General features: G+C 39.3%; 1 protein-coding gene and 1 pseudogene across 2 annotated transcripts in view; one reads left to right on the forward strand and one right to left on the reverse strand.

The window, feature by feature from the left end:
• LOC114490846 overlaps positions 1-7,402 on the reverse strand; it is a 39,580-nt pseudogene extending 32,178 nt beyond the window's left edge.
• SLC24A2 (solute carrier family 24 member 2) overlaps positions 7,114-22,755 on the forward strand; it is a 260,455-nt gene continuing 244,813 nt past the window's right edge. For both annotated transcript variants that reach the window (XM_028524990.2, XM_028524996.2), the window contains exons 1-2: positions 7,114-7,318; positions 9,195-10,279. In XM_028524990.2, coding sequence (XP_028380791.1) covers positions 9,350-10,279 — 930 coding nt within the window. In that variant the 5' untranslated portion in view covers positions 7,114-7,318; positions 9,195-9,349. The remainder of the gene's footprint in view (positions 7,319-9,194; positions 10,280-22,755) is intronic.

Below are 22,755 nucleotides of genomic sequence, written 5' to 3' on the forward strand. Positions count from 1 at the left end.
TTCCTTACCCCACAGTTGAGGCTCAAGACAAACATCTTTTCTTTCCTATTATTTTAAACTATATTTCATATTGAAATTCTGAGCCAGAGATAGATAAAGAGAGAATATAATTAAGAAGGAACACAGCAGGAGCACAATTTTTTGAGCTCTTAGAAAAAAGTGTTCTTGCTTGTCTTTTGAATGGGCTATCCTGTCTCTGTGCCTCTTTCCTGGCTTGTGTCTTTTGCCCATATTATTTATCCTTACTTCTTTGCTGATGTGGCGCTGAGAGACAGAGGGGACACCCTGGAGGTCACTCAGGAAGTCCTTGCTGGAATCAGGAAGACAGACAGGGGTTTAGACTCCAGGTCCCTTGCTGAAATCAATAGACTGTGTTCGCTTCCCTCTCTCCTCAGAGCCCTGCCTCAGCACTGGTTCTACCTTGGTGCTCAGGAGCCCTGAGCTGAGCTAGTATTGAAAAGAGAAACTCAATTTTTGTGCTTCCTGAGCATTTAAGCCCAGAAAAAATCCTGTCTGTAATGTAAAAATCACAGGCATTCATCATTTCTCATCTGCTAAATAGATAAAAAAGAATAAACAGCAATAATTTGTGTATGTTTAAGTACTGTTGCTGAAACCACTGTCAAAAGCAAAGTAGCGTTTACTTGTGTCCCCCAACCCCAAAGAAATTTCTTTCTGCTTTTATGATTCTCATTAAACTAGAATGGGAATTCATTTTAAAAATGAACCAAATTCGAAGGAAAGCAGAGTCAACCCAAGGTTGGGGGCCCGAGGAGGGCAATTTTTAGAAAACACCAGGATTTTATTTTGATATTTACACCTGTGATTTTTAAATAGGCAAAATGGATCCTCTTAGGAAGTAGATAATTATCCTAGATTGTAGACCAGCTGGTGATGGAAAAAATCCACAGGAATCACCTAAGCATGTAATCCCAACAGGAAAAATGCAACTAACTCTTGGTTAGGCAGGGACTAAAAACTTCAGTCGTATACAATGAGGATTAGTAGAAAGAACTTGGCCTTTGGAGCCGATATTGGATACAAATGACAGCTGCTTGATATTGGTCAAGCTCCTTAACCTAACTGAGCCTCAGTTTTTTCATCTATAAAATGGGAATGATAATAATGCTAAAAGCTATGAGATTGAAGAGATAAGTAAAAACTTCTAGTTCATGGTAAGTATATAACATGTTAATTCCCTTTTTTGTTGCTTCTATGGTCTGTTGTGGTCGTCATTAGTGCTGGCCACCAAATCTTTCCAAGTGCTCCCAAGCACACAGCCACTGTACTTTCTTCCTCCTTGAAGATAAAAATTGCTATGCGATTTGCTTTAGCAAATGAAATTTGAGCAACCACAATGCATCACTTCCAAGATGAAGCTTTAAAAGCAAGTATAAGATTTTCCATGTGCGTTTTTTCTCCAGACAACAACTGGCAACGTTGCAGATAGAGAACAGTTTAGGATCAGGAGTAAAGATGACACAGCAAAATTTACAAAGGGTGGGTATTGTGAATGACACACAAAAACCTTTATTGTTTTAAGCCACTGTGGGTTTTGAGCTCTTTGTTACAGCAGCATAACTTGCACCTTCCTGTTGACTCACTAAGCTTTAAGTAACTGCATTTGTAAGCAACTTATTAATTCATTCCACAGATATGTGATGAACAAATCCCAAGCACTGTGGTACATGCTGAGAAATGTATAATACTGATTCATGCCTTCAAGGAGCTCGTGGTAAGGGGAAAAGAAGAGGGTCATTCTCGGGGATCTTAAAAAACATCCTCTGTTGATTCTAAAGTTTAACTGAAGTCAAGGTTGGGAACTACTGCTTTATGTATGTCCTGACTGCCTGCAGAAATTGATAACAGAGAAGCTGAAGATTATAACAAAAGGGTAGTAGTGTGTGAAGGGAAAATGAAAAAAGAAGTGCTTAAACTGACAAGGTAAAAACTAAATACTTCATCTTGTCCTTTGGTTGCCTTCAAGTGGATCAGCTCTCTTCCACCTTCCCCTCATAAAAATCTACTAGAATTGTTGTTTCCTTTAGACTGAAAGTCAAGTCAAAACAATATAAAATTGCTTATTATCATTATTATTATTACTCTACAGCCATTTACTTTTTAAAAAATTCCAAAGATGTTAAAGAAAAGGCAAAAACAATAAATTTTTAATGACGGAGTTATAGGCACAGTGCCAGTTGGGGGTATCATTTTGGATGGGGGCAAGGGGACCTTCCGAAACCCATCTTAAACTATGTCATCCTATGTTTCTATGTGAAAATGTTATGTGTTTAGTAAATTATTAATGAGTATCCCTTTGGCAGTTTTCATTAATGTCCCTCCCTCACCTCCGCCAACCCCGAGGTTTTAGTTCTTTTTCTTTATTGGTTTGGGACATATTCCTTTGCTTCCTCATTTTGCTTGACTTTCTGTGTTGGTTTCTATGCATGAGATAAAACAGCCACATCCCCAGTCTTTAAGGAGTGGCCTCCTGCAGGAAATGGATTTTGTCGTTCACCCTGCCCCCTAGCTCTTAGTTGCCTCTCAAACCTTTGCGATTCCCTAAATAGCCCATTTTCTTTTTAATGGCTCCTAATAGGCAAAAATGTGCCAACACCTGTCAGTGTCCCAAAGGGAAGGGTCTCAGTCAGCACTTAGATTCAGGCTAATTGGAAGCCTGGTCCTCAAGCAGCAGTTTCTAAAATCTGCATATATGTACTGTCCTGTAGGACAACAAGCATAAGTCCCACTGGCCACAGTGTCAGTCAGTCTAGAGCCATCTGAGGGTGACAGGCAGTCCCCAAAATCGCATCCCGCCCTGCCCCCCTCCCCAGTGTATAAAGTCCTGTCTGGGAGATACTGAGGAGCTGTAGTGAGGCCGAGGGAGACCGCAGAGATGTTGTACACTGGCCCATGCCCCCTGAGAGCACATCCGTCTGCAGGCCAGAAGAGGGCGCAAACCTGAAGCCTGCCCCTCAGGCCGAAACTCCAGGACGAGTTGAGTCCGCTGTCTGTGCAGTGGCCTGGGGGTGGTAGCCAGACAGGAAGGCTCTTTGCGATTGTTTCAGTACCATGGAACTTAAGAACGCAAGTCCTGCTGGCCACCAGAGCCTGACGCTCAAGGGGCATCCCCTGGGCAGGGCATCAGAGGCATTGCAAAAGCCCCCATCTGGGAGATACTGGCTCTGTGGAGCAGCCGAGGGAGAGCCCAAAGCTGGCACCTGCCAGTTTCTGTCCATAAGAGCATTCTAGCAGGCCCCAAACATATGTGCATGAGATGCCTGCTCCCCAGGGCAAGGCTCCAAGTCCCCCAAAGGGTCCTCTGCCACATAAACTCCGAGAGCACCTCCATGGGCGCTTTTGTTATGAGCTCTGCAGCGGCAAAATCCCAGGCAAGCCGGAGCACTTTGACAACTCTTTCTCAGATTGTTATAGCTGTGGATCTCAAAGCTAATTATCTTCTAGGTTCATCTGTCAGATGCAGGTCTTAAAAGTTGGGGGTGCACAAAGTGGGGTTCAAACTCTTCATTCCTAAGGGAGAAGCCCCATGTTTGGACTTCCCTGCTGACCTCAAGTCGCTGCACTGAATGTAGGGTTTGTGGTGAGATTGTGTCCCAGTCTATCCTACCTAATGCCTAGGAGTCTCTCAGTCAGTATCTGGGTATTTTCACAGGAAGCTGTTTCTTCTATAGTGTAGATTCGTTGTTTTCTTGGAACAAGGTGAATTCCTGGTATCTTGTGTCAACATCTTAAATGAAAACCTTGTTCTTTTTTACTATTCAGCTTTCTATTCAAATTCCTTTATTAGCTTAAATTTGATGCCCATGATTTTTAAAATTCTTCATTATTTCTTTTAAAAGAAATAAGCTCTTCTCCATAATTACAAAAAGAACTGAACATTCTTAACTGGTAATTACCAATGACTCCCATAAACTCTACGTTCAAACGAATCATACAGTTAATAGAAGGGTAAACATGATGCTACCTAACATTTATACTTATGCAGGTATCTCAAAAATAAATAAGAAACTGGCTCTTTAATAATCACATATACAGAGAAACTCATTGATTACTCTACTTTAATCTCTTAGCAAAGGACTCAGTCAAGGTTACTGTTTGATAACTCATCATTTGGTGGTAGTAAATTTTCTCATGAAGACCCTTTTTTCTTCATGACCAGACAATAAGTTCTGTGAATAAAGGGACCTACAGGTGTTGGTCAATTCTACTGTTTTCATATTGTATGACTTGGACAAATTATAAGCCATGTTTTTTCCCATTGCTATGATGATGGCAGTTTTAGCCTTCTCAGCTATCATGGAAGTAGATTCAAGTTCAGCTGCCCACTCTTCACTTCATTGTGGATCTCATTGAGATACTATGGAACTGTGTAACTGTGTATCAAATATTGCTAGTTGCCCACCCAACATTTGTTTCACCCCTTTATATCACAAACAGAACCCTGACTTTCTAAATGGTGACTAATAGTCCAGTTAAAATATTCTTTACACTCCCTTGCAGCTAAGCATGACCATGTGACCATGTTGTGGCTAATGAAATGTAAGGGAATTTTTGACAATGTCCCTTCCTTAATAAAAAGCAAAGTCTAGCAAGGAAGCCTTCTGTCTTTCACCCTTCATTCTCCCCCTTCTTCCTGCCTGGAACACAAATGCAATGCCTGAAAGAGGAAACTATTTTGTGGCTATGAGGATAAAAACCATACATTAAGGAAGACAAGTCAAAGGACTTTGGTTTCTTGATGGCATTGTTGAGTTATTATAGAAACACTGGAAAGGCTGCATTCAGACTTCTTGTTACATGAGACAAATAAACATTTACTTGGTTAAATCACTACAGATGAGTTTCTATCATATGCAGCCAAGTACAAACCCCCAACCAATACAACCTGCAAAACCGATAAGATCTTCATCTGGGCCTCATTCCCCTTCCTATCAGTGGGGACTCCAGATCATTTCTGGGCTATTTGAGGAGATAGCTTTATAACGTTTATAAAGATCCTAGGAGGACAGATGTTACATGGTTATAGGAATATATTTTTTAAAAATACATTGCTCCCTGGCTGGCATAGCTCAGTGGATTGAGCATGGGCTGTGAACCAAAGCATTGCAGGTTCGATTCCCAGTCAGGGCACATGCCTGGGTTGCAGGCTACGGCCCCCAGCAACTGCACATTGATGCTTCTCTCTCTCTCTCTTTCTCCCTCCATTCCCTCTCTAAAAATAAATAAATAAAATCTTTGAAAAAAAATATTGCAATGCTTTTCTTATATTATTATTTATTTATTTAATCCTCACTCCAGGATATGTTTATTGATTTTAGAAAGAGGAAGAGACAGAGAGAAACATTGGTGTGAGAAAGAAATGTTGACTGGTTGCCTGCCATATGTTCCCTAATCAGGGATAGAACCCTGCATCCCAGGTATGTGCCCTGACTGGGGATCAAACTCACAACTTTTTGGTGTGTGGGACAATGCTCCAGCCAATTGAGCCACCCAGCCAGGTCACAATCTTTTTCTTTTAAGCAGAACCCTCTATACAACACCTCTCCTGTCCCGTTCCACCCCTACATAAGTCAGAAGCATCCATTGCATCGGGGAAGGTCAGAATTGTTAGACTGAGAAAGCAAACACAAAGGCAAGTTAAAAGCAAAGCCTATTAGTTACCATGAAGTCAAGTTTGTATCGAAAGGGCAGAATAAATATACAATTGTTTTCTTTTTAAAAAACAATTTCAAAATAATGAGCTCATTCCCTAATCCATCAGCAGACCAGTCACTGAGTTGCTTTAGAATCATTGTGAACTTGTAGATATAATCATATTTGATGTGTTTACAACATTGTAATTACCAATTTTTGGTGCTCAAATTGACCTATCCTTGCCTAGTGGGAACCTATTTGAATTAGTTCTTAGTCTTTTTGACAACCCTAGTGGTTGATACTTTCCTTGATCTCTAATAAAATGATTTGATGTCTGGGATTTGCTTTTAAATGATGGTGTGAGGAAAGGGGGGTATAGATGAAACAATTGGCCATGGGTTGATAAATGTTCAAGCTGAGTGGTGGCCCCATGGAGGTTCATTGTACTCTTCTCTTACATTTGTATACGTCTGATATTTTTCAAAATAAAAAGTAAAGATAAAGTTCTGACTATGACTTCCAAAAGAGGACCTGGAAATCCTTAGCAAGATAATGTTTTTAAGTGCCTGACTTTGATGGGAGGAAAAGGTTTCTAAGGCTTCTCTTGTATCAAAGGTAAGTGTAGACAGAGGCCTGAGTATAGAATTGTATTCAAATTCATAGAGTGTGAGCTTTCTGTATATGACCCACATTTCCCCTAGTCCCAGGAAGGCATTTAAAAAAAAAAAAAGACCCTGTAAGTGGAAAACAAGTAGGAGGGTGCAGGGTAAGGAGGGTAGAAAATCTTCAGTGAAAGCCCCAAAGGTTTCTCAGGGGTACCTGTTGGCAGTTTTGGTGGTGGTCACACTTCTGGGTGTCCCTCAGGAACCGGTTTGTCTCATCTGCTACCACTCTTTGGCCCACATTCTTGCCTCTAATCTCCAGCAACCCTGACTCATTTTCTTGTGGTCAGGGGGCTCTTGCTTTCCAGACAGAGCAGGAGAGCACTGAGCTGGGAGGCCAGAGGCCAGCGTACCAACCCTGTAATTCAAGACAGTGCTGCGTCTTAGGTCTGTTTCATTACCCATGAAATAATCCATCGGAGCCCGAGACTTCAGGAACAGACAGCCCTGTAAGCCTTCATGCCTTTTCATCCAACATCTTTTCCACCTTTACACATTACATCACCTTCTAAAGAAATGTGTGACTGTTGTCACTTTTTGCAGATAATTGGGGAGGTAACCCGGCATAGAAGACAGGAAAGTTGGCAGCGCTCTCAGGCTTTGGGAATCAGGTGCGACACTGACCTGTACGCTTTCTCCTCTCTGTCCTTGCTCGCCTGCAAATCCTGACCCCGGTTCCCACTGCGGAAAAATCTCCTAAGAGACCGCTGCCCGAGTCGCCTCTGCTCCTAGGAGGCGTGGAGCACAGGACGCTGGAGCCCGGTGAGCTGAGCCAAGAGGGAGGGGCCGGAGGGGGCCGGGCAGCACCAGAGGCGGCGCGCAGGGCTGGTGGAGCCTCACTCTTTCAGAACCTTGTCTGGACTGCCGGGAGAGGCGGTGAGGCGAGGCGAGCTGAAGCCGGAGCCCGGGCCTTGGAATAGTAGAGGGCCGGGGGAGGCGGTGGACTGGAGCGCAGACAGCGCTTGGACCCTGGCCGTGTGCGTGCCCTCCTGGCCATTCCGGTAAGTGCGGGAGGCCGAGCTTCTGCCAGCCGCCAGGCTTGTTGGCCGCATTGGTCGTTGTCCCTGGATCCTGGTTGCGCGCATCGCATCCCGTTGCTGCTCCGCGGGCTCACAGGTGGCTTCGGGTGTACGTGGTTGCCCCAGGCCCCACAAGGAGTTAGTCAACTCTCTCCATTCCGGGGAGCGGTTTCTGAGCCCCTGCTTCTCCCAACCAACCGTCCTTGTTTCCAGCTTGGGGTGGGGGATGCACAGAGGGGTGCTCCATTTCTCCACCTACCCTCAAACAATTCAGAGAGATGCGGGCCAAGCGCCTCCCCAAGCTGCATCTCAGCTCCTGGCTCGCTAATGGGACGTCTGTTCTTTAGCTTTATTTTCCTATTAACCCACCAGGGAAAGTTTAGGACCACACAAGGAGAAGTTGGGGCACAGCCGGGGGCGCACTTTGCCGGCAGAGGCCACTCCCATGGAGCAGAGCCGTGGGTTTGCAGGTCCAGCCCGGCTCTGGCTGGAGCCGATAGGGCACCCTGGGAGTTGACTCAGTCTCTGCCCGTTGCCCCGCTGGCTGGCTCAGCACTGTCTCTGACAATCCCCGGAGAGCTGTGAGTCGTTTAATCGTTCATACTGTAAGTATAGACATCTACCAGCCAGTCGGGAATCTCTGTGACGGGCTCGGTTTATGCCAGGAATAAGAGCATCTCTGCCTGGTTTGACTGGTGATCTTGCTCTGCAAACCTGAGCTCCAGCTAATCCCAGTGTTTAACTGGCAAGGGTTGAATTAGCTTATTTTACACCTGAGATGATCTCCGCGAATGTCTCTAAAGTGAAATCGTTGAAAAAGAAAAACAAAAAACAGTTTTTAAAGAAAGTTAGAGAGAAGAACATTCAGGATATCAGCCGTGGTGTCTGGTCATTTTACCCATCTCCTCTGTGGGGTAGAGAATGAAAACTGCTCGGACAGCTAACCCACTAGAGGAGTCGGTGTTGGGCAGAATCGGGGCAGATTTTGTGGACAGAGGCATTGCTGCAATTTACATATTGTTTATGACATACATATTTAGTTTCTTGAAATAGCCTACTTGTTAAGATTGTTTGACTTACTAAGTTGTCTGTTTAAAATGTGACTAAAGATTTTGTTTTTAAAAGTGAGCGTTCACTGAAAACATTGTCTAGATATTCAGGGAAGATGATTTGTTCATGTCGTTAGAAAATTCTCTTGTAAACTTAAATTTTTCAAGGGCTACTTTTCTGCATCTGATATAGGAGAAGCTTTTCATGAAAAATAAGATCCTGAGATCTTTATGTGTTCAGGAAAATATTGCTCTCTCCTCCAACGCTCAACCCTTCCCAAATGTCCCAAATGATAGGTGAAATCAGAAAGGTGTGCCTCCATCTGGAATTACATAAATGGACTAAAAGAAAGCAGTGAATAATTGTTGTTGTCAAGTAGGTAGGTAGTTCTAAAAGAAGTGATATCTTTTTAGCATGGGGGGGTGTTTATTATATATGACTTAAGGTGGAATCAAGTGATAGATTTTCATCTCTAAAATTTTTATACTTAACACACACATCTACATTGTCTACACCAAATATTGAATTTTACCAAAGTGTTTGAGTTTATATATATATATTATCGTAAGTACCTACTATGTGCCACATCTTATTCCTAGTGTTTCATGTGCTTTAACTCATCCTTAAAGCAATCCTTGGTGTTAGGTGCTGTAAGTGACCTAATTTTTGAAATGGGAAAACTGAGGCCCAGAGGAGTTAAATAACTCACATGGCTAGAGGATAGGACTTTATCATATCTATAAAATTCTTTTTGTAAAAGAAAAAGACATATTTTATGATTTACTTATCCTTGTTTTTATTTTTTTAGCATAAATGTCAAAAGTATTCCCTGTGAAGCATAAGGATCCCTGACTGTGGAAGTGCCTCACAAGAACCATTAACTATAAAGTGAGGCAAAGTATGAAAGAACCATCTGATTGAGTTTACAATTGGAAGACCACCATATCCACCAGAAGACCCAGGATGGATCTGCACCAAAGCACCACCATCACTTTCCTTGAGAAATGGTATTCAGATAAATCATCATCTGGCTGCAGGAAACATTATAATGTCAGGAAAAAACTGAAGTTAATTCGAATCTTAGGCCTTTTCATGGGCCTGGTAGCCATCAGCACTGTCCCATTTTCAATCAGTGCCTTTTCTGAGACAGAGCCAGAGAGTACAGGAGAGGCCAGTGGTGCAAATGGCCCTAGGGTAGCGCATGGTTACCTTCAGAGAACACTCTTAGATTTGAATGACAAGATTCAGGATTATACTCCACAGCCACCTCCTTCTCAGGAAGGCAAATCTGAAAACAGCACAAATCATGACCAAGGAAACTACCCAAGAGATATCTTCTCCCTTGAGGAGCGAAGAAAAGGTGCCATTGTTCTCCATATCATTGGCATGATCTACATGTTCATAGCCTTAGCCATTGTCTGCGATGAGTTCTTTGTTCCTTCTCTGACTGTCATCACTGAAAAACTGGGCATCTCTGATGATGTTGCTGGAGCCACCTTTATGGCTGCAGGGGGCTCAGCCCCAGAACTTTTCACATCTCTCATAGGAGTGTTTATTGCCCATAGCAATGTGGGCATAGGCACCATTGTGGGCTCAGCGGTGTTCAATATACTCTTTGTTATTGGCATGTGTGCTCTGTTTTCTAGAGAAATCTTGAACCTGACATGGTGGCCACTCTTTCGGGATGTGTCCTTCTACATAATTGACTTGATCATGCTGATCATATTTTTCCTCGATAATGTCATCATGTGGTGGGAAAGCTTGCTTCTCTTAACAGCTTACTTTGCCTATGTGGTTTTCATGAAATTCAACGTCCAAGTAGAAAGATGGGTGAAGCAAATGATAAATCGCAATAAAGTCGTCAAGGTGACAGCACCAGCGGCCCAAGCAAAGGTTGGTGGTGGTGGTTGTTTACTTAATGTTCTGAATCAGCATGCTTTTGAGATCTGCCATTTTTTAAAATGTGATTGTGTTTCGGGCTGCAGTGAATATTAGGCTGCTTTCTACAGTTTTCTGATAGCCAGGCTAAAATGGCAGTGAAAAAAATAAGGTGGGAAGGGAATATTTTTGTGGATGTTTCCTAAGTTTTTGAGCTATTTATTTCAGAGTAAAACACTTGTTAATATAGGTTACATAAGTATCGCAGAGCAGACTCAGCAAACAAAATAATTTGTCTCTTATCTTTGGAAAGCAGTGTAATGATTTCATGAGCAATTTAATTTTCTTGGGAAAGTGTGTGCGTGCGTGTGTGTGTGTGTGTGTGTGTATGTGTGTTTCTAGTGAGTTGCAGGGCCTTTTCATTTTAAATGCTCACATGGCAATTATTATGAACCATTTCTTTAAAGATGCTAAAGGAAGAGGCTTTGTTTGTGTCACCAGAGCTATACTTTTAATTCAACAGCCTAGGGCCTAGCAGAAGTTGTCATTAGAGTGAATCATGTCTATGTTTGATCCACACAATAATACTTCAGATCACTCAGCCAGGAACTGATCAGGATCCATTAAAGGGAGTCATTGGCGAGCCCTGCTGCCTGCCTCTGCAACTTCATGGCCCACTTTCCATGCCTTGATAGACCCAAAATATTTTTGTGGTAAACTTTGAGGAATTTTTAATGACAATAGTGGCCAAGCTACCGCTTAGATGGTGAGCAAATTAACAGAGAGCTTAGAAGAAATTGATCTGCAAAAATGTAAATTCTAACATTGGAATGTTGTCTCTGAATGTGATTCTTCTAAACGGAAAACCGAAATACATATGCATACTTCATACTAACATCTGGGAAAATTCCCATGTATGCAAAAAACAAATGTTGAGTGGAGGGTAAACTATTTTGTTCCCATGGAAAGAAAAAATTATATTAATTTGTATAATTTCTTTATAGCCAAGTTTTATGACCTATCCTTTGTTTCTGTAGCAGCCATGAAATGGAAGCAAAATGCAGCAAAAATGCACTAGTAATATTTGTATTTATCACATGCAAAAGAGAACTGTATCTTTCCTAACATTTCATTCATGATATGGGTGTTTCTTAGAAACTATAGCAAAACAAATAACACTGCAATATACATGGAAATTAGTATTCAGATGTGATAACTGAGTATATATCCTTGAGGGCCTGAGATGGGGTCATCACTGAAGCCCCTGTCCCTGCTGTAATTTTTAGCCAGAATGATGACCCGTTAAGCCCTCTCCTCAAGTGTGATTACTAGTTTGGGTTATTTGCATTAATAGTCTGTGTTTATTCCAATGACAGTACTGAATGATTGTCAAGGGAAAAGCATATTTTTAAAGGCAAGGAAATGATTTGATGTCTTATAAATATCCTAGGAACATCAAGGGTAAAATGTCTTTTTGAGAACTCCACACTTTTTTGTTCTGTTACCTCACAGTAGAACTTCATTAACTTAGACCCAAACTCCGCTAAAGATACATTGGCAACAATTATGAAAAAGGAATTTGCAGAGCAATGCAATGGTGTATTTAAGATTGCAGGGGGATTTTGTATTCTGATTGGGGCTGGGGTGCTGGTTTCATGCACTTGGGAGTAATTTTTTAAATACAGTTTACAAACAGTATTTAATCAGTCAGAAGCCATTCATTAAAGTAGCTCTAGCAGGATTTCTACCTGCTATATTAAATGACTGTCTTGTCATTTTTATGATCATTTAAAAATCAGAAACTTGGGTTCATACTCCTTAATAATTATTCAAATCCACAATTTTGTGCTATGCTTAATAGTATGCATATTTTAATTTGGAGATTCTGGATTGACCTAATTAAAAAAGGAAGCAGGTTATATTCATGACTGTTATTCCTGTTTCTGATTTCTCCCCAAATGTGTTCATGCATCATTTTCTTTTTAGCAAACCAAATAGTTTTAATTTATCCCTTTTAACTAGTACTATTTCTTTTGGTATTCTTTAACTAGGTTGAACTATAAATATCATGAAAACAGAATTTTCTAACATGGCAATGACTTAAACAAATTTTTTAAAACCAGAGAGAAAGAGGAAAGGAGGGGGAAAGAGAGAGACATCAATCAGTTGGTTGCTTCCTGTATGTGCCCTGACCTGACCCGGGACTGATCCTACAGACTAGGCATGTGCCCTGACCAGGAATTGAACCCACAACCTTTCGGTTTACTGGATAATGCTCCAACCTACTGAGCCACATCGACCAGGGCAATGTGACTGTGTCTTGTTCGGTATTCAAAATGTTTGTTTGGTAAATCAAAAATGCTAGACCACAGTTATACATTTTTAGGTGGAACAGTGCCTAATGGTGTGTGATTTACTTCAGGAAATTTCACCTTGTCAATTTCACTTTTTTGAATTGTTGATGAAATTTTTGTTTTTAGCATTTAGTCTTTATCATACTTTTGATTTTGGAATCTTACGGAGACTTTGCTCCCCTAGCACTATAAACATAAGATGTCCTAAAGATGGATGAGTCCTTAAGTATGGTCATATAATTCTCTGATGTGCAAAGTTGACTCTGGGTGTATACCTGACCCTTCTTACAGAAGGCAGTGCTTCTAACATTATCAGAACACTCCAAAAGAAGACCCTATGCCAAATGCAGTCCTCAGTGGTGTCTTCATAGTGAGGAATGTGCTATATATGATAATTTAGGAAGCAAAATAAAATACTAATCATGTTTTTATGCAAGGCCACCATATTGTCATATTTGCACAATTATGGGGCGTAGGAGTTTGGGAAAGTAGAGAAAACATACTTCAGATATTTTTGTACAAATTATCAAAGATTCTTGCTAAAAAGTCATCAACTCTGATGGACTGTAGTCAGTGAAATATCTTTGAAACTACTTCCTTCATAGACAAGTTAAAATCATAATTTCATTCCTTTATTGGTGATGTATGTCATGAAGCAACTGTGAAACGTGGAAAAATACAAACTGGCATTGTTTTCCATAGTTAAAGCAATAGTTTTCCATCTCATTTAATTTTCTTCACTCCATGTGTTTTTTATTTACAATTATTTATATTAGTGACAATATTATCCTTTTTAAAAAAATGTACAGTGTCAAGACATGGTAAAGGTACCCTGGTTTGACTCAGTGAAAAAATGGGTTTAACCCCATGCACATGATGAGCCCTGTGAACTCAGAGAAGTCACATTAACACTCTCAGCCTGCTAATAAAAACAATAGTACCTATTTATAAGATTTGGAAAATTATTAAATGAAGAATGTTATGCAGCTAACATAGTCCTTGGCAAATAAGTGCTTTCGATAAATGTTAGTTCTCTTCCTTATATCTTCCATTCTTAAATGAAAAGAGAACCAAAATAAATTACTTAAAATCTGATCATTACAAAATATTCCTTGAAGGTTGAAATTCACCCCAGTGAATCACTAAGTTAAGGAGGCCATTTTCTCACTTAGAGGCACATACTACTTGTCATATTATAATATTTATAAGCCCTAGTTCATATACAGTGAATATATTTAGGTCACATATTATCATAAACTCTAGGGAAACCTCCAAATGCCTTTATTTTCCTAAAATTTTATTGCATAGAATTTTGCATGAGATAAGTAGGCTATTAACTGGGGTTTAGAAAGATCTATGCTAAGCAGAGATTTTTGTTTTAAGTGTATTTTTATTTATAACTGATTGAGATTCTCATGTAAAAATTTCTCCATAGCTGTTTAGAAATAAGTTTGGATCCTGAAGGAGGTGAAGCAGAGGAGTTCAGAGCTTCAGAGCATTTTGCTGTGCACCTGGCTGGCTGCTGAGGCCTGTTGATCTATTGTGGCGCCAGGCTGACATTGGCCTAGAAAGCAGCTGTCCGTGGTATTTACCTTCTTCTTAGACTTGGCAATGTAATCTGACAGTAAGTCAGCACAGATGTAATGAAGTGAATGGTTTAACTAAAGATGCTTAAAGCTGATGGTTGAGGAGCAGGCTGCTTAGTAATTTAGGTGTGTCTTAGCTTATTCAGTTTGTGTGTTCCTGAAAAGTTGTTTGTAGGCAGAATTTTTGCAATTTAAATTGTTGTAAATGTTCATGAGAAAATCAGAAATGAAATAATGTTATAAATATTCCTCCTACAGTAAAGTATTTCTTATAAACCATACATATTTTTTTAAGTTTGTTTTTTAAATATTTTATTTATTTATTTTTTAGAGACGGGAAGGGAGGGAGAAAGAGAGAGAGAGAAACATTAGTGTGTGGTTGCCTCTCATGTGGCCCCCACTGGGGACCTAGCCCGCAACCCAGGCATGTGCCCTGACTGGGAATTGAACCTGCGATGCTTTGGTTTGCAGCCCACACTCAATCCACTGAGCTACACCAGCCAAGGCAACCATACATAATTTTATAAGTACAAATATATAGTCTCAAACATGCTTAAGGCACACGCTTTGTGTTATAAAACCCAACCTTTGCTTCCCCTCCAAACCTAGTAAATAAATTAGTAAAATAATTGTACAAATTTCGAGGAAAGTAAAGTAAGATTATTCGTATAGTAAATAAAAGAATAGTATTACTTAAAAGACTTGAAAACTCTGTTCTTCTGAAAAGCAAATTTAGGCATTAACATTAACAGACTGCATGCCCGTGAATGCACTGTGTTTGTGTGGGGATGCAGAGTGGTGCTGTTCTCCTTGTTTTGTTCGACTCTACTTATACTAAAAGCAAATCTTTCAGTTACTGCATATGATTCAAAGAGTGAACAGGAATTTTGAGAGGCCCAGAAAGTCCAGTAGATTTTGATACACAGAGTTGAGGTTTCCTTGACTGTTCCCCTTGCTACTCCAGTTTCTCCACAAAAGATGATCCAGGGTTGTCCAACCTGCAGCCCATGGGCCTCATGCAGCCCAGGATGGCTGGGAATTCGGCCCAACACAAAATCGTAAATTCACTTAAAACATTACCAGATTTTCTTTTGTGTGTGTGTGTGTGTGTGAATACATGTCACAATGTATTTAATGTGTGGCCTAAGACAACTCTTCTTCCAGTGTGGTCCAGAGACTCCAAAAGGTTGCACTTTGTGAATCTTTCTGGCAGTGTTCCCAGGAGGTATTACCCCACATACCTCCCTTGCTCTTCTTCTTCCTCTCTCCTCTGTCCCTTTATCTCCCTCCTCCTTCCCAACCCCCTTTCTTTCCTTTTTTTAAAAACCAGATAATTTGTATTTTAACTTTAACAAGAATTGGTTGTTACATTAAGCTCTTTTCTGGCTGCTGGGTGGATTTGACTGCTTTAGTTTTTTTCATTCTTTTACTTTCAATCTTCTTTTGTTTTAGATAAGTCTCTAATACACAGAATAGAGTGGCATTTCGTTTAATTTAGTTTCTTAATTATTACCTTTTGACTGGAAAGTTTAGCTTATTTATGTTACTGTGATTACTGTTACATTTGGATTCTTTTCTATCATGCTATTGTGTACTTCCTATTTGTTCTTATCTTTCTGTTTCATTTGTATTTTTTCTTGCTTTTTTGGATTGATTTTTTTTTCTAAATCTGTTTTTCTAATTCTTTTCTAATGAATAGTTTGGAATTTATATACTTTATTTCTATTCTTTTAGTGTTTAGCATAAAATTTTAACATGTATATTAACTCAATATAATATAAAGGTAATATCATTACACTCCTGCTAAACAACCTAAGACGTTAGGACATTTTAATTCATTCAGCTTGCATTGTATAAGATTTGAAGTGCATGATTTAAGTTCTGCCTTGATATTTTTTAACAGCTTTATTGAAGTATAATCTTCACTTCTAACCCTACAAATTAGACATCATCATTATACGATCAATATTTTTAGATCCACATTTTTCTGTTTCCACCTTCTATTCTTTTCCTTATATCAGACTTTTTTCCTATGACTTTTTCCCCCTCTACCAACTTACATTCTTTATCACTTCTTTTAGCAAGACTCTGTTAAGGTAAATCCTCTTGATTTTTATTGCTTAGCAATATATTTCACTTTTGTTCTTAAAAGATAGCTTTGATGGGTAGAAATTCTTTTTGCATCCCATTTTGAAAATAAAATTCCACAGACTTCTATTTTTGTTGTTCAAAAGACTGCTGTTCCTGAAAGTATTGCTCCTTTGTAAGAACTCTGTCTTTTCTCTGACTACTTTTAAGGTTTCTTCTTTGTTTTTGGTGTTCACCATTTTCCTTGTACGATTCTTCTCACTTATTTGTCCCCTGTTTGTGGCTCATTATACTTTCTGACCTTGAGGATTAGTACCTTACATCAATTTTTCCTCTATATCTCTCTTCCCATAGTCTTCTAGAGTTCTGATCAGATATGCTGTCTCAAGCTAGCTTCCATGTCTTTTAACTACTCATCTTGTGGTTTTGAGTGTGTGTTTTGTAATTTTATTTTAATTGTTGTTCAACTACAGTTTTCTGTCCTTTATTCCCATTCCAGCCCACCCACCCATCTCTCCACACCTCCCTCCCATTTCCACCCCCCTAGTTTTGTCCATGTGTCCTTTATATTTGTTCCTGTAAGCCCTTCCCATTCTCCCCTGAAATTCCCTCCCCTCTCCCCTCTAGTCACTGTCAACCTGTTCTCCATTTCAGTGTCTTTGGCTATATTTTGCTTGTTTCTTTGTTTTGTTGTTTAGGTTCCTGTCAACGGTGAGATTATATGGTATTTGTCTTTCACTGCCTGGCTTATTTCGCTTAGCATAATGCTTTCCTGTTGCATCCAAGCTGTTGCAAAGGGTAGGGGCTCCTTCTTTCTTTCTGTTGCATAGAATTCCATTATGTAAATGTACCATAGTTTTTTGATCCATTCATTTACTGATGGGCCCCTAGGTTGCTTCCAGTATTCGGCTATTGTCAATTGTGCTGCTATGAACATTGGGGTGCATAGGTTCTTTTGGATTGGTGTTTCAGGGTTCTTAGGATATGATCCTAGCAGTGGAATTGCTGGGTCAAAAGGCAGATCCATTTTTAGTTTTCTGAGAAAATTCCATACTGTTTTCCATAGTGGTTGTACCAGTCTGCAATTCCATCAACAGTGCACTAGGGTTCCCTTTTCTCCACAACCTCTCCAACACTTGTTGTTTGTTGCTTTGTTTATGATGGCCATTCTGACTGGTATGAAGTAATATCTCATTGTGGTTTTAACTTGCATCTCTCTGATAGCTAGTGATACCGAGTATCTTTTCATATGTCTCTGGATCCTCTGCCTGTCCTCCTTGGAGAAGTGTCTGTTCAAGTCCTTTGCCCATTTTTTAACTGGGTTGCTTGTCTTCTTAGAGTAGAGTTGTGTGACTTCTTTATATATTTTGGAGATTAAACCCTTGTCTGAGGTATCATTGGCAAATATGTTTTCCCATACAGTTGGTTCTCTTTTTATTTTAATACTGTTTTCTTTCCCCGTGTATAAGCTTTTTATTTTGATGAGATCCCATTTGTTTATTCTTTCCTTTATGTCCCTTGCTTTAGGGGACATAACAGTAAAATGTTGCTGCATGAAATATCTGAGATTCTCCTGCCCGTGTTCTCCTCTAGGACTTTAATGGTATCATGGTTTATATTTAATCTTTTATCCACCTTGAATTTGTTTTTGTGTATGGTGTAAGTTGGTGCTCAAGTTTCATTTTTTTGCACATAGCTTTCCAGTTTTCCCAAAACCATTTGTTGAAGAGGCTATTTTTACTCCATTTTATGCTGCTGCCCCCTTTGTCAAATATTAATTGACTGAGAGACTTGGGCTTATTTCTGGGCTCTCTGTTCTGTCCCATTGGTCCATGTGCCTGTTTTTATGCCAGTACCAGTCTGTTTTGATTACAGTGGCCTTGTAATACAGTTTAGTATCAGGTATTGTGATCCCTCCTACTTTACTCTTCTTTCTAAAAATTACAGGAGCTATTCGGGGTTGTTTTTGGTCCCATATAAATTTTTGAAGTGTTTGTTCTATGTCTGTGAAATATGCCATTGGTACTTTAGTAGGTATTGCATTGAATGTGTAAATTGCTTTGGGTAGTATGGACATTTTGATGATGTTAATCCTTCCAGTGCATGAACATAGTATATGTTTCCATTTGTTTGTGTCTTCCTTGATTTCTTTCTTCAGTGTTATGTAGTTTTCTTGAATACAGGTCTTTTACCTCTATGGTTAGGTTTATTCCTAGGTATTTTATTTTTCTTTTTGCTATATCGAATGGGATTTTTTTCTTGATTTCTGCTTCTGCTGTTTCATTGTTGGTGTACAAAAATGCCTTTGATTTCTGGATATTGACTTTGTATCCTGCTGTTTTGCCAAATTCATTTATTAGGTCAAGCAGTTCTTTGGCCGAGTCTATGGGATTTTCTATGTACACTATCATGTCATCTGCAAACAGTGACGGTTTTGTTTTCTCCTTTCTGATTTGGATGCCTTTTATTTCCTTTTCTTGTCTGATCACTGTGGCTAAAACTTCCAATACTATATTGAATAGAAGTGGTGAAAGTGGACAGCCTTGTCTTGTTCCTGATCTTAGTGGAAAAGATTTTAGTTTTTGCCCATTGAGTATGATATTGGCTGTAGGTCTCGGTATGATATAATGCCTTTATTATTTTGAGGAATGCTCCCTCTATTCCCACTTTGCTGAGTGTTTTCATCAAAAATGGGTGCTGTACCTTATCAAATGCTTTTTCCACATCTATTGATATGATCATGTGATTTTTGTCTTTGCTTTTGTTTATGTGATGTATTACATTTACTGACTTGCAAATATTGAACCATCCTTGCATCCCTTGAGTGAACCCCACTTGGTCATGGTGTATGATCTTTTTAATGTATTGTTGGATGCAATTTGCCAATATTTTGTTGAGGGTTTTAGCATCTATGTTCATCAGCAATATTGGCCTGAAGTTTTCTTTCTTTGTTGTATCTTTATCTGGTTTTGGAATTAGGATGATGTTGGCCTCAAAAAAAGAGTTTGGGAGTCTTCCGTCTTTTTGAATTTTTTTGAATAGTCTGTAAAGGATAGGGGTTAGCTCTTCCTTACATGCTTTGTAGGATTCTCCTGTGAAACCATCTGGTCCAGGGCTTTTGTGTGACGGGAGCTTTTTGATTACTGCTTCAATTTCTTTTGCTGTTATTGGTCTGTTCAGGCTTTCTGCTTCTTCTTCATTGAGTTTTGGAAGATTATATTTTTCTAGAAATTTGTCTTTTGCACCTAGGTTTTCAATTTTTTTGGCATACTTCATAGTAATTTCTTCATAGAAATTGAAGTAATTATTTCATAGTAATTTCTTACAATCCTTTGTATTCCTGTGGTATCGGTTGTAATTTCTCCTCTTTTATTTCTAATTGTGTTTATTTGGGTTTTCTCTCTTTCTTTCTTGATGAGCCTGCTTAAAGGCTTGTCGATTTTGTTTATCTTTTCAAAACACCCGCTCCTGGATTCATTGATCCTTAGAATTGTGCTTTTAGTCTCTTGTCATTTAATTCTGCTCTGATCTTGGTTATTTCCTTCCTTCTACTTTCTCTGGGTTGTCTTATTGTTGTCCCTTGAGTTCTTGTAGACGTAGGGTTAGGTTGTTTGTTTGAAATGTTTCTGCCTTTTTTAGGTAGGCCTGTATCACTATGAACTTCCCTCTCAGGACTGCCTTCACTGTGTCCCATAACGTTTGGATTGTTGTGAGTTCGTTTTCATTTGTTTCCAGAAACTTTTTGATTTCTTCCCTAATTTCATTCTTGATCCATTCATTGTTTAATAGCATGCTATTTAATCTCCATGATTTTGGGTGTTTTGGGGTTTTTTCCTTGGGGTTGGTTTCTAGTTGCAATCCCTCATGATCCAAGAAAATGTTTGGTATGATTTAAATTTTCTTGAATTTGTTGAGGCTTGTTTTGTGTCCTATCATGTTGTCTGTCTTTGAAAATGTTCCATGTACATTTGAAAAGAATGTGTATTTAGCTTTTTTGGGATGGAGGGCTCTATATATATCAGTTAAGTCCATTTCCTCTAGGGCATTGTTCAATGCCACAATATCTTTGTTCGTATTTTGTTTAGAAGAACTGTCCATTTTTGACAGTGGGATGTTAAAATTCCCCACTATAATTGTGTTGCTGTCCATATCTTTCTTGAAGTCCTCCAAGATTTTCTTGATGTAGTTGGGTACTCCTATGTTGGGTGCATATATATTTACAATGTTTATGTCTTCTTGGTGGATTCTTCCCTTGAGTATTATGAAGTGACTTTCTGCGTCTCTCTTTATGGACCTTTTTTCAAAGTGTATTTTGTCTGATATGAGTATTGCTTCCCCAGCTTTTTTTTTTCCTGTCCATTTGCTTGGAAAATTTGTTTCCAGCCCTTCACTTTCAGTCTGTGTAGATCTATTTTCCTGAGGTGGGTATCTTGTAGGCAGCATACGTGTGAGTCATGCTTTCTTATCCACTCAGCTATTCTATATCTTTTGATTGGATCATTTAATCCATTTACATTTAAGATTATTATCAATAGGTACTTATTCATTGCCATTTATGTACCTGTGTTCCTCTCTCTCTCTCTCTTTTCCTTCCTTTCCCTGAAGCAGTCCCTTTAGCATCTCTTGCAGAGCTGGTTTAGTGGAGGTGTATTCTTTTAGACTTCTTTTGTCTGGGAAGCTTCTTATCTGGCCTTCTATCTTGATTGAGAGCCTTGCTGGGTAAAGCAGCCTTGGTTGAAGACCTCTGGTTCTCATTACTTGGAATATTTCTTGCCATTCTCTTCTGGCTTGGAGTGTTTCCATTGAGAAGTCAGCTGCTAGCCTTTCTGGGGCTCCCTTGTATGTTACTTCTTATTTCTCCCTTGCTGCCTTTAAGATTCTCTCTTTGTCTTGAAATTTTGCCATTTTAATTATGATGTGTCTTGGGGTGGGCTTCTTTGGGTTCTTGTTGATTGGGACTCTGTTTCCTAGTTTTGTGTGACTTTTTCTCTCATCAAATTAGGGAAGTTTCCATCATTACTTTTCAAATAGGTTTTCTATCCCTTGCTTTTCTTCTTCTCCTTCTGGTATCCCTATTATACAGATATTATCATGTTTCATATTGTCTTGCATTTCTCTTAATCCCTCTTCATTCTTTCTGAGCCTCTTTTCCTTTTCTTGCTCTTTCTGGGTGTTTTTTCTACTTTTTCCTCTAGCTCACTGATCCTATCTTCTGCTTCATTGATCCTGGTTTTGATTCCTTCTACTGTGTTCTTCAGTTCAGAAATTGTATTCTTCATTTCCTCTTGGCCCTTGTTGATAGTTTCTATTTCCTTTTTCATGTTGATATAGTTTGCAGTGAGTTCATTGTAGTTTTCCTGTAGTTTCTGAAGCTCATTGTGAGCTCATTGAGCTTCCTGATAATCATTTCTTTGAACTCATTATCTGATAGTTGAGTTGCCTCTATTTTTATTTATCATTCTTTCTGAGGCTTCCTCCTTTCCATTCATTTGGGGATTGTTTCTTTGTCTTCCCATTGTTTGTGAGACTCTTCTTGTTAGCCTCTGCTTCTTAAATTGATCTGCTCTGGCTCCCTGGGTTTATGCTGTGAACTTCCATGGTAGAATACCTGTGAGATTCAGTGGTGCAGTCTCCTTTGGGTATTCTGGTTTCACAGCTTCCCCCTAATCTTTTTTGTGATCAGTTGGAGGGGGAAGGCAAAATGGTTTAAGACAGCAAGAGAGTATTCTAGGATATTTACGGTAGCAGTCAGTAGAGAAGAGATGGGAGATCCTTTGGGTATGTATAGTGTTAACCGTGATCTTCCACCCAACTAGCCAGTTTTTAGAAAGGATGGAAAGAAGATAAGACTCTTGTTGGGGAGGGAAGGATTGTGAGTTAGATCTAGAAAGCAGTAAGGTTGTGGGATGTCAGATTCTGAGGTAAGGTGAAAGTAAATAATAGTAAATAGGTGTAGTGTGTGAGAGAACAGAGTTAACCACTACTGTAATAGAGTTCAGGAAACCATGAAGTGGGCTAAGATCTGGGAGGGGTTTTGGGTAGTATTTACAATTGCATGGAATAGCTATTATTTATAGTAAAATTAAAGCAACAATCATATGACAGAATCTATGAGATCTAGATAACAAGAATAGGGAGCATAGAACCTTGAGTAGTGTACTAATGGAACACAAATGAAGTGAAGGACAGTAAACTAGCAATATACTATGAATGAGATAGCAGGGGAAACTTGTCAAATGATACAATATAACCAGCCAAGCAAAGAAGACTATGCAGAAAGAAGAGGAATACAAAAATACTATTAAAATAAAAGATGTAAGAATAATGAAAAATAATAATACAAATATGCAATAACTTGCCGGTTCTCTATAATAGCAAAGTGAAATTTGTCTTACTGTCTCAGCTGTTGTGATGCCCCCTCTTTGGGTCCAATTCTGGTCTTTTCACAGTTCTGAGTTTGTTT

Source organism: Phyllostomus discolor, chromosome 3 (assembly GCF_004126475.2).
Source record: "Phyllostomus discolor isolate MPI-MPIP mPhyDis1 chromosome 3, mPhyDis1.pri.v3, whole genome shotgun sequence".
NCBI lineage: Eukaryota > Metazoa > Chordata > Mammalia > Chiroptera > Phyllostomidae > Phyllostomus > Phyllostomus discolor.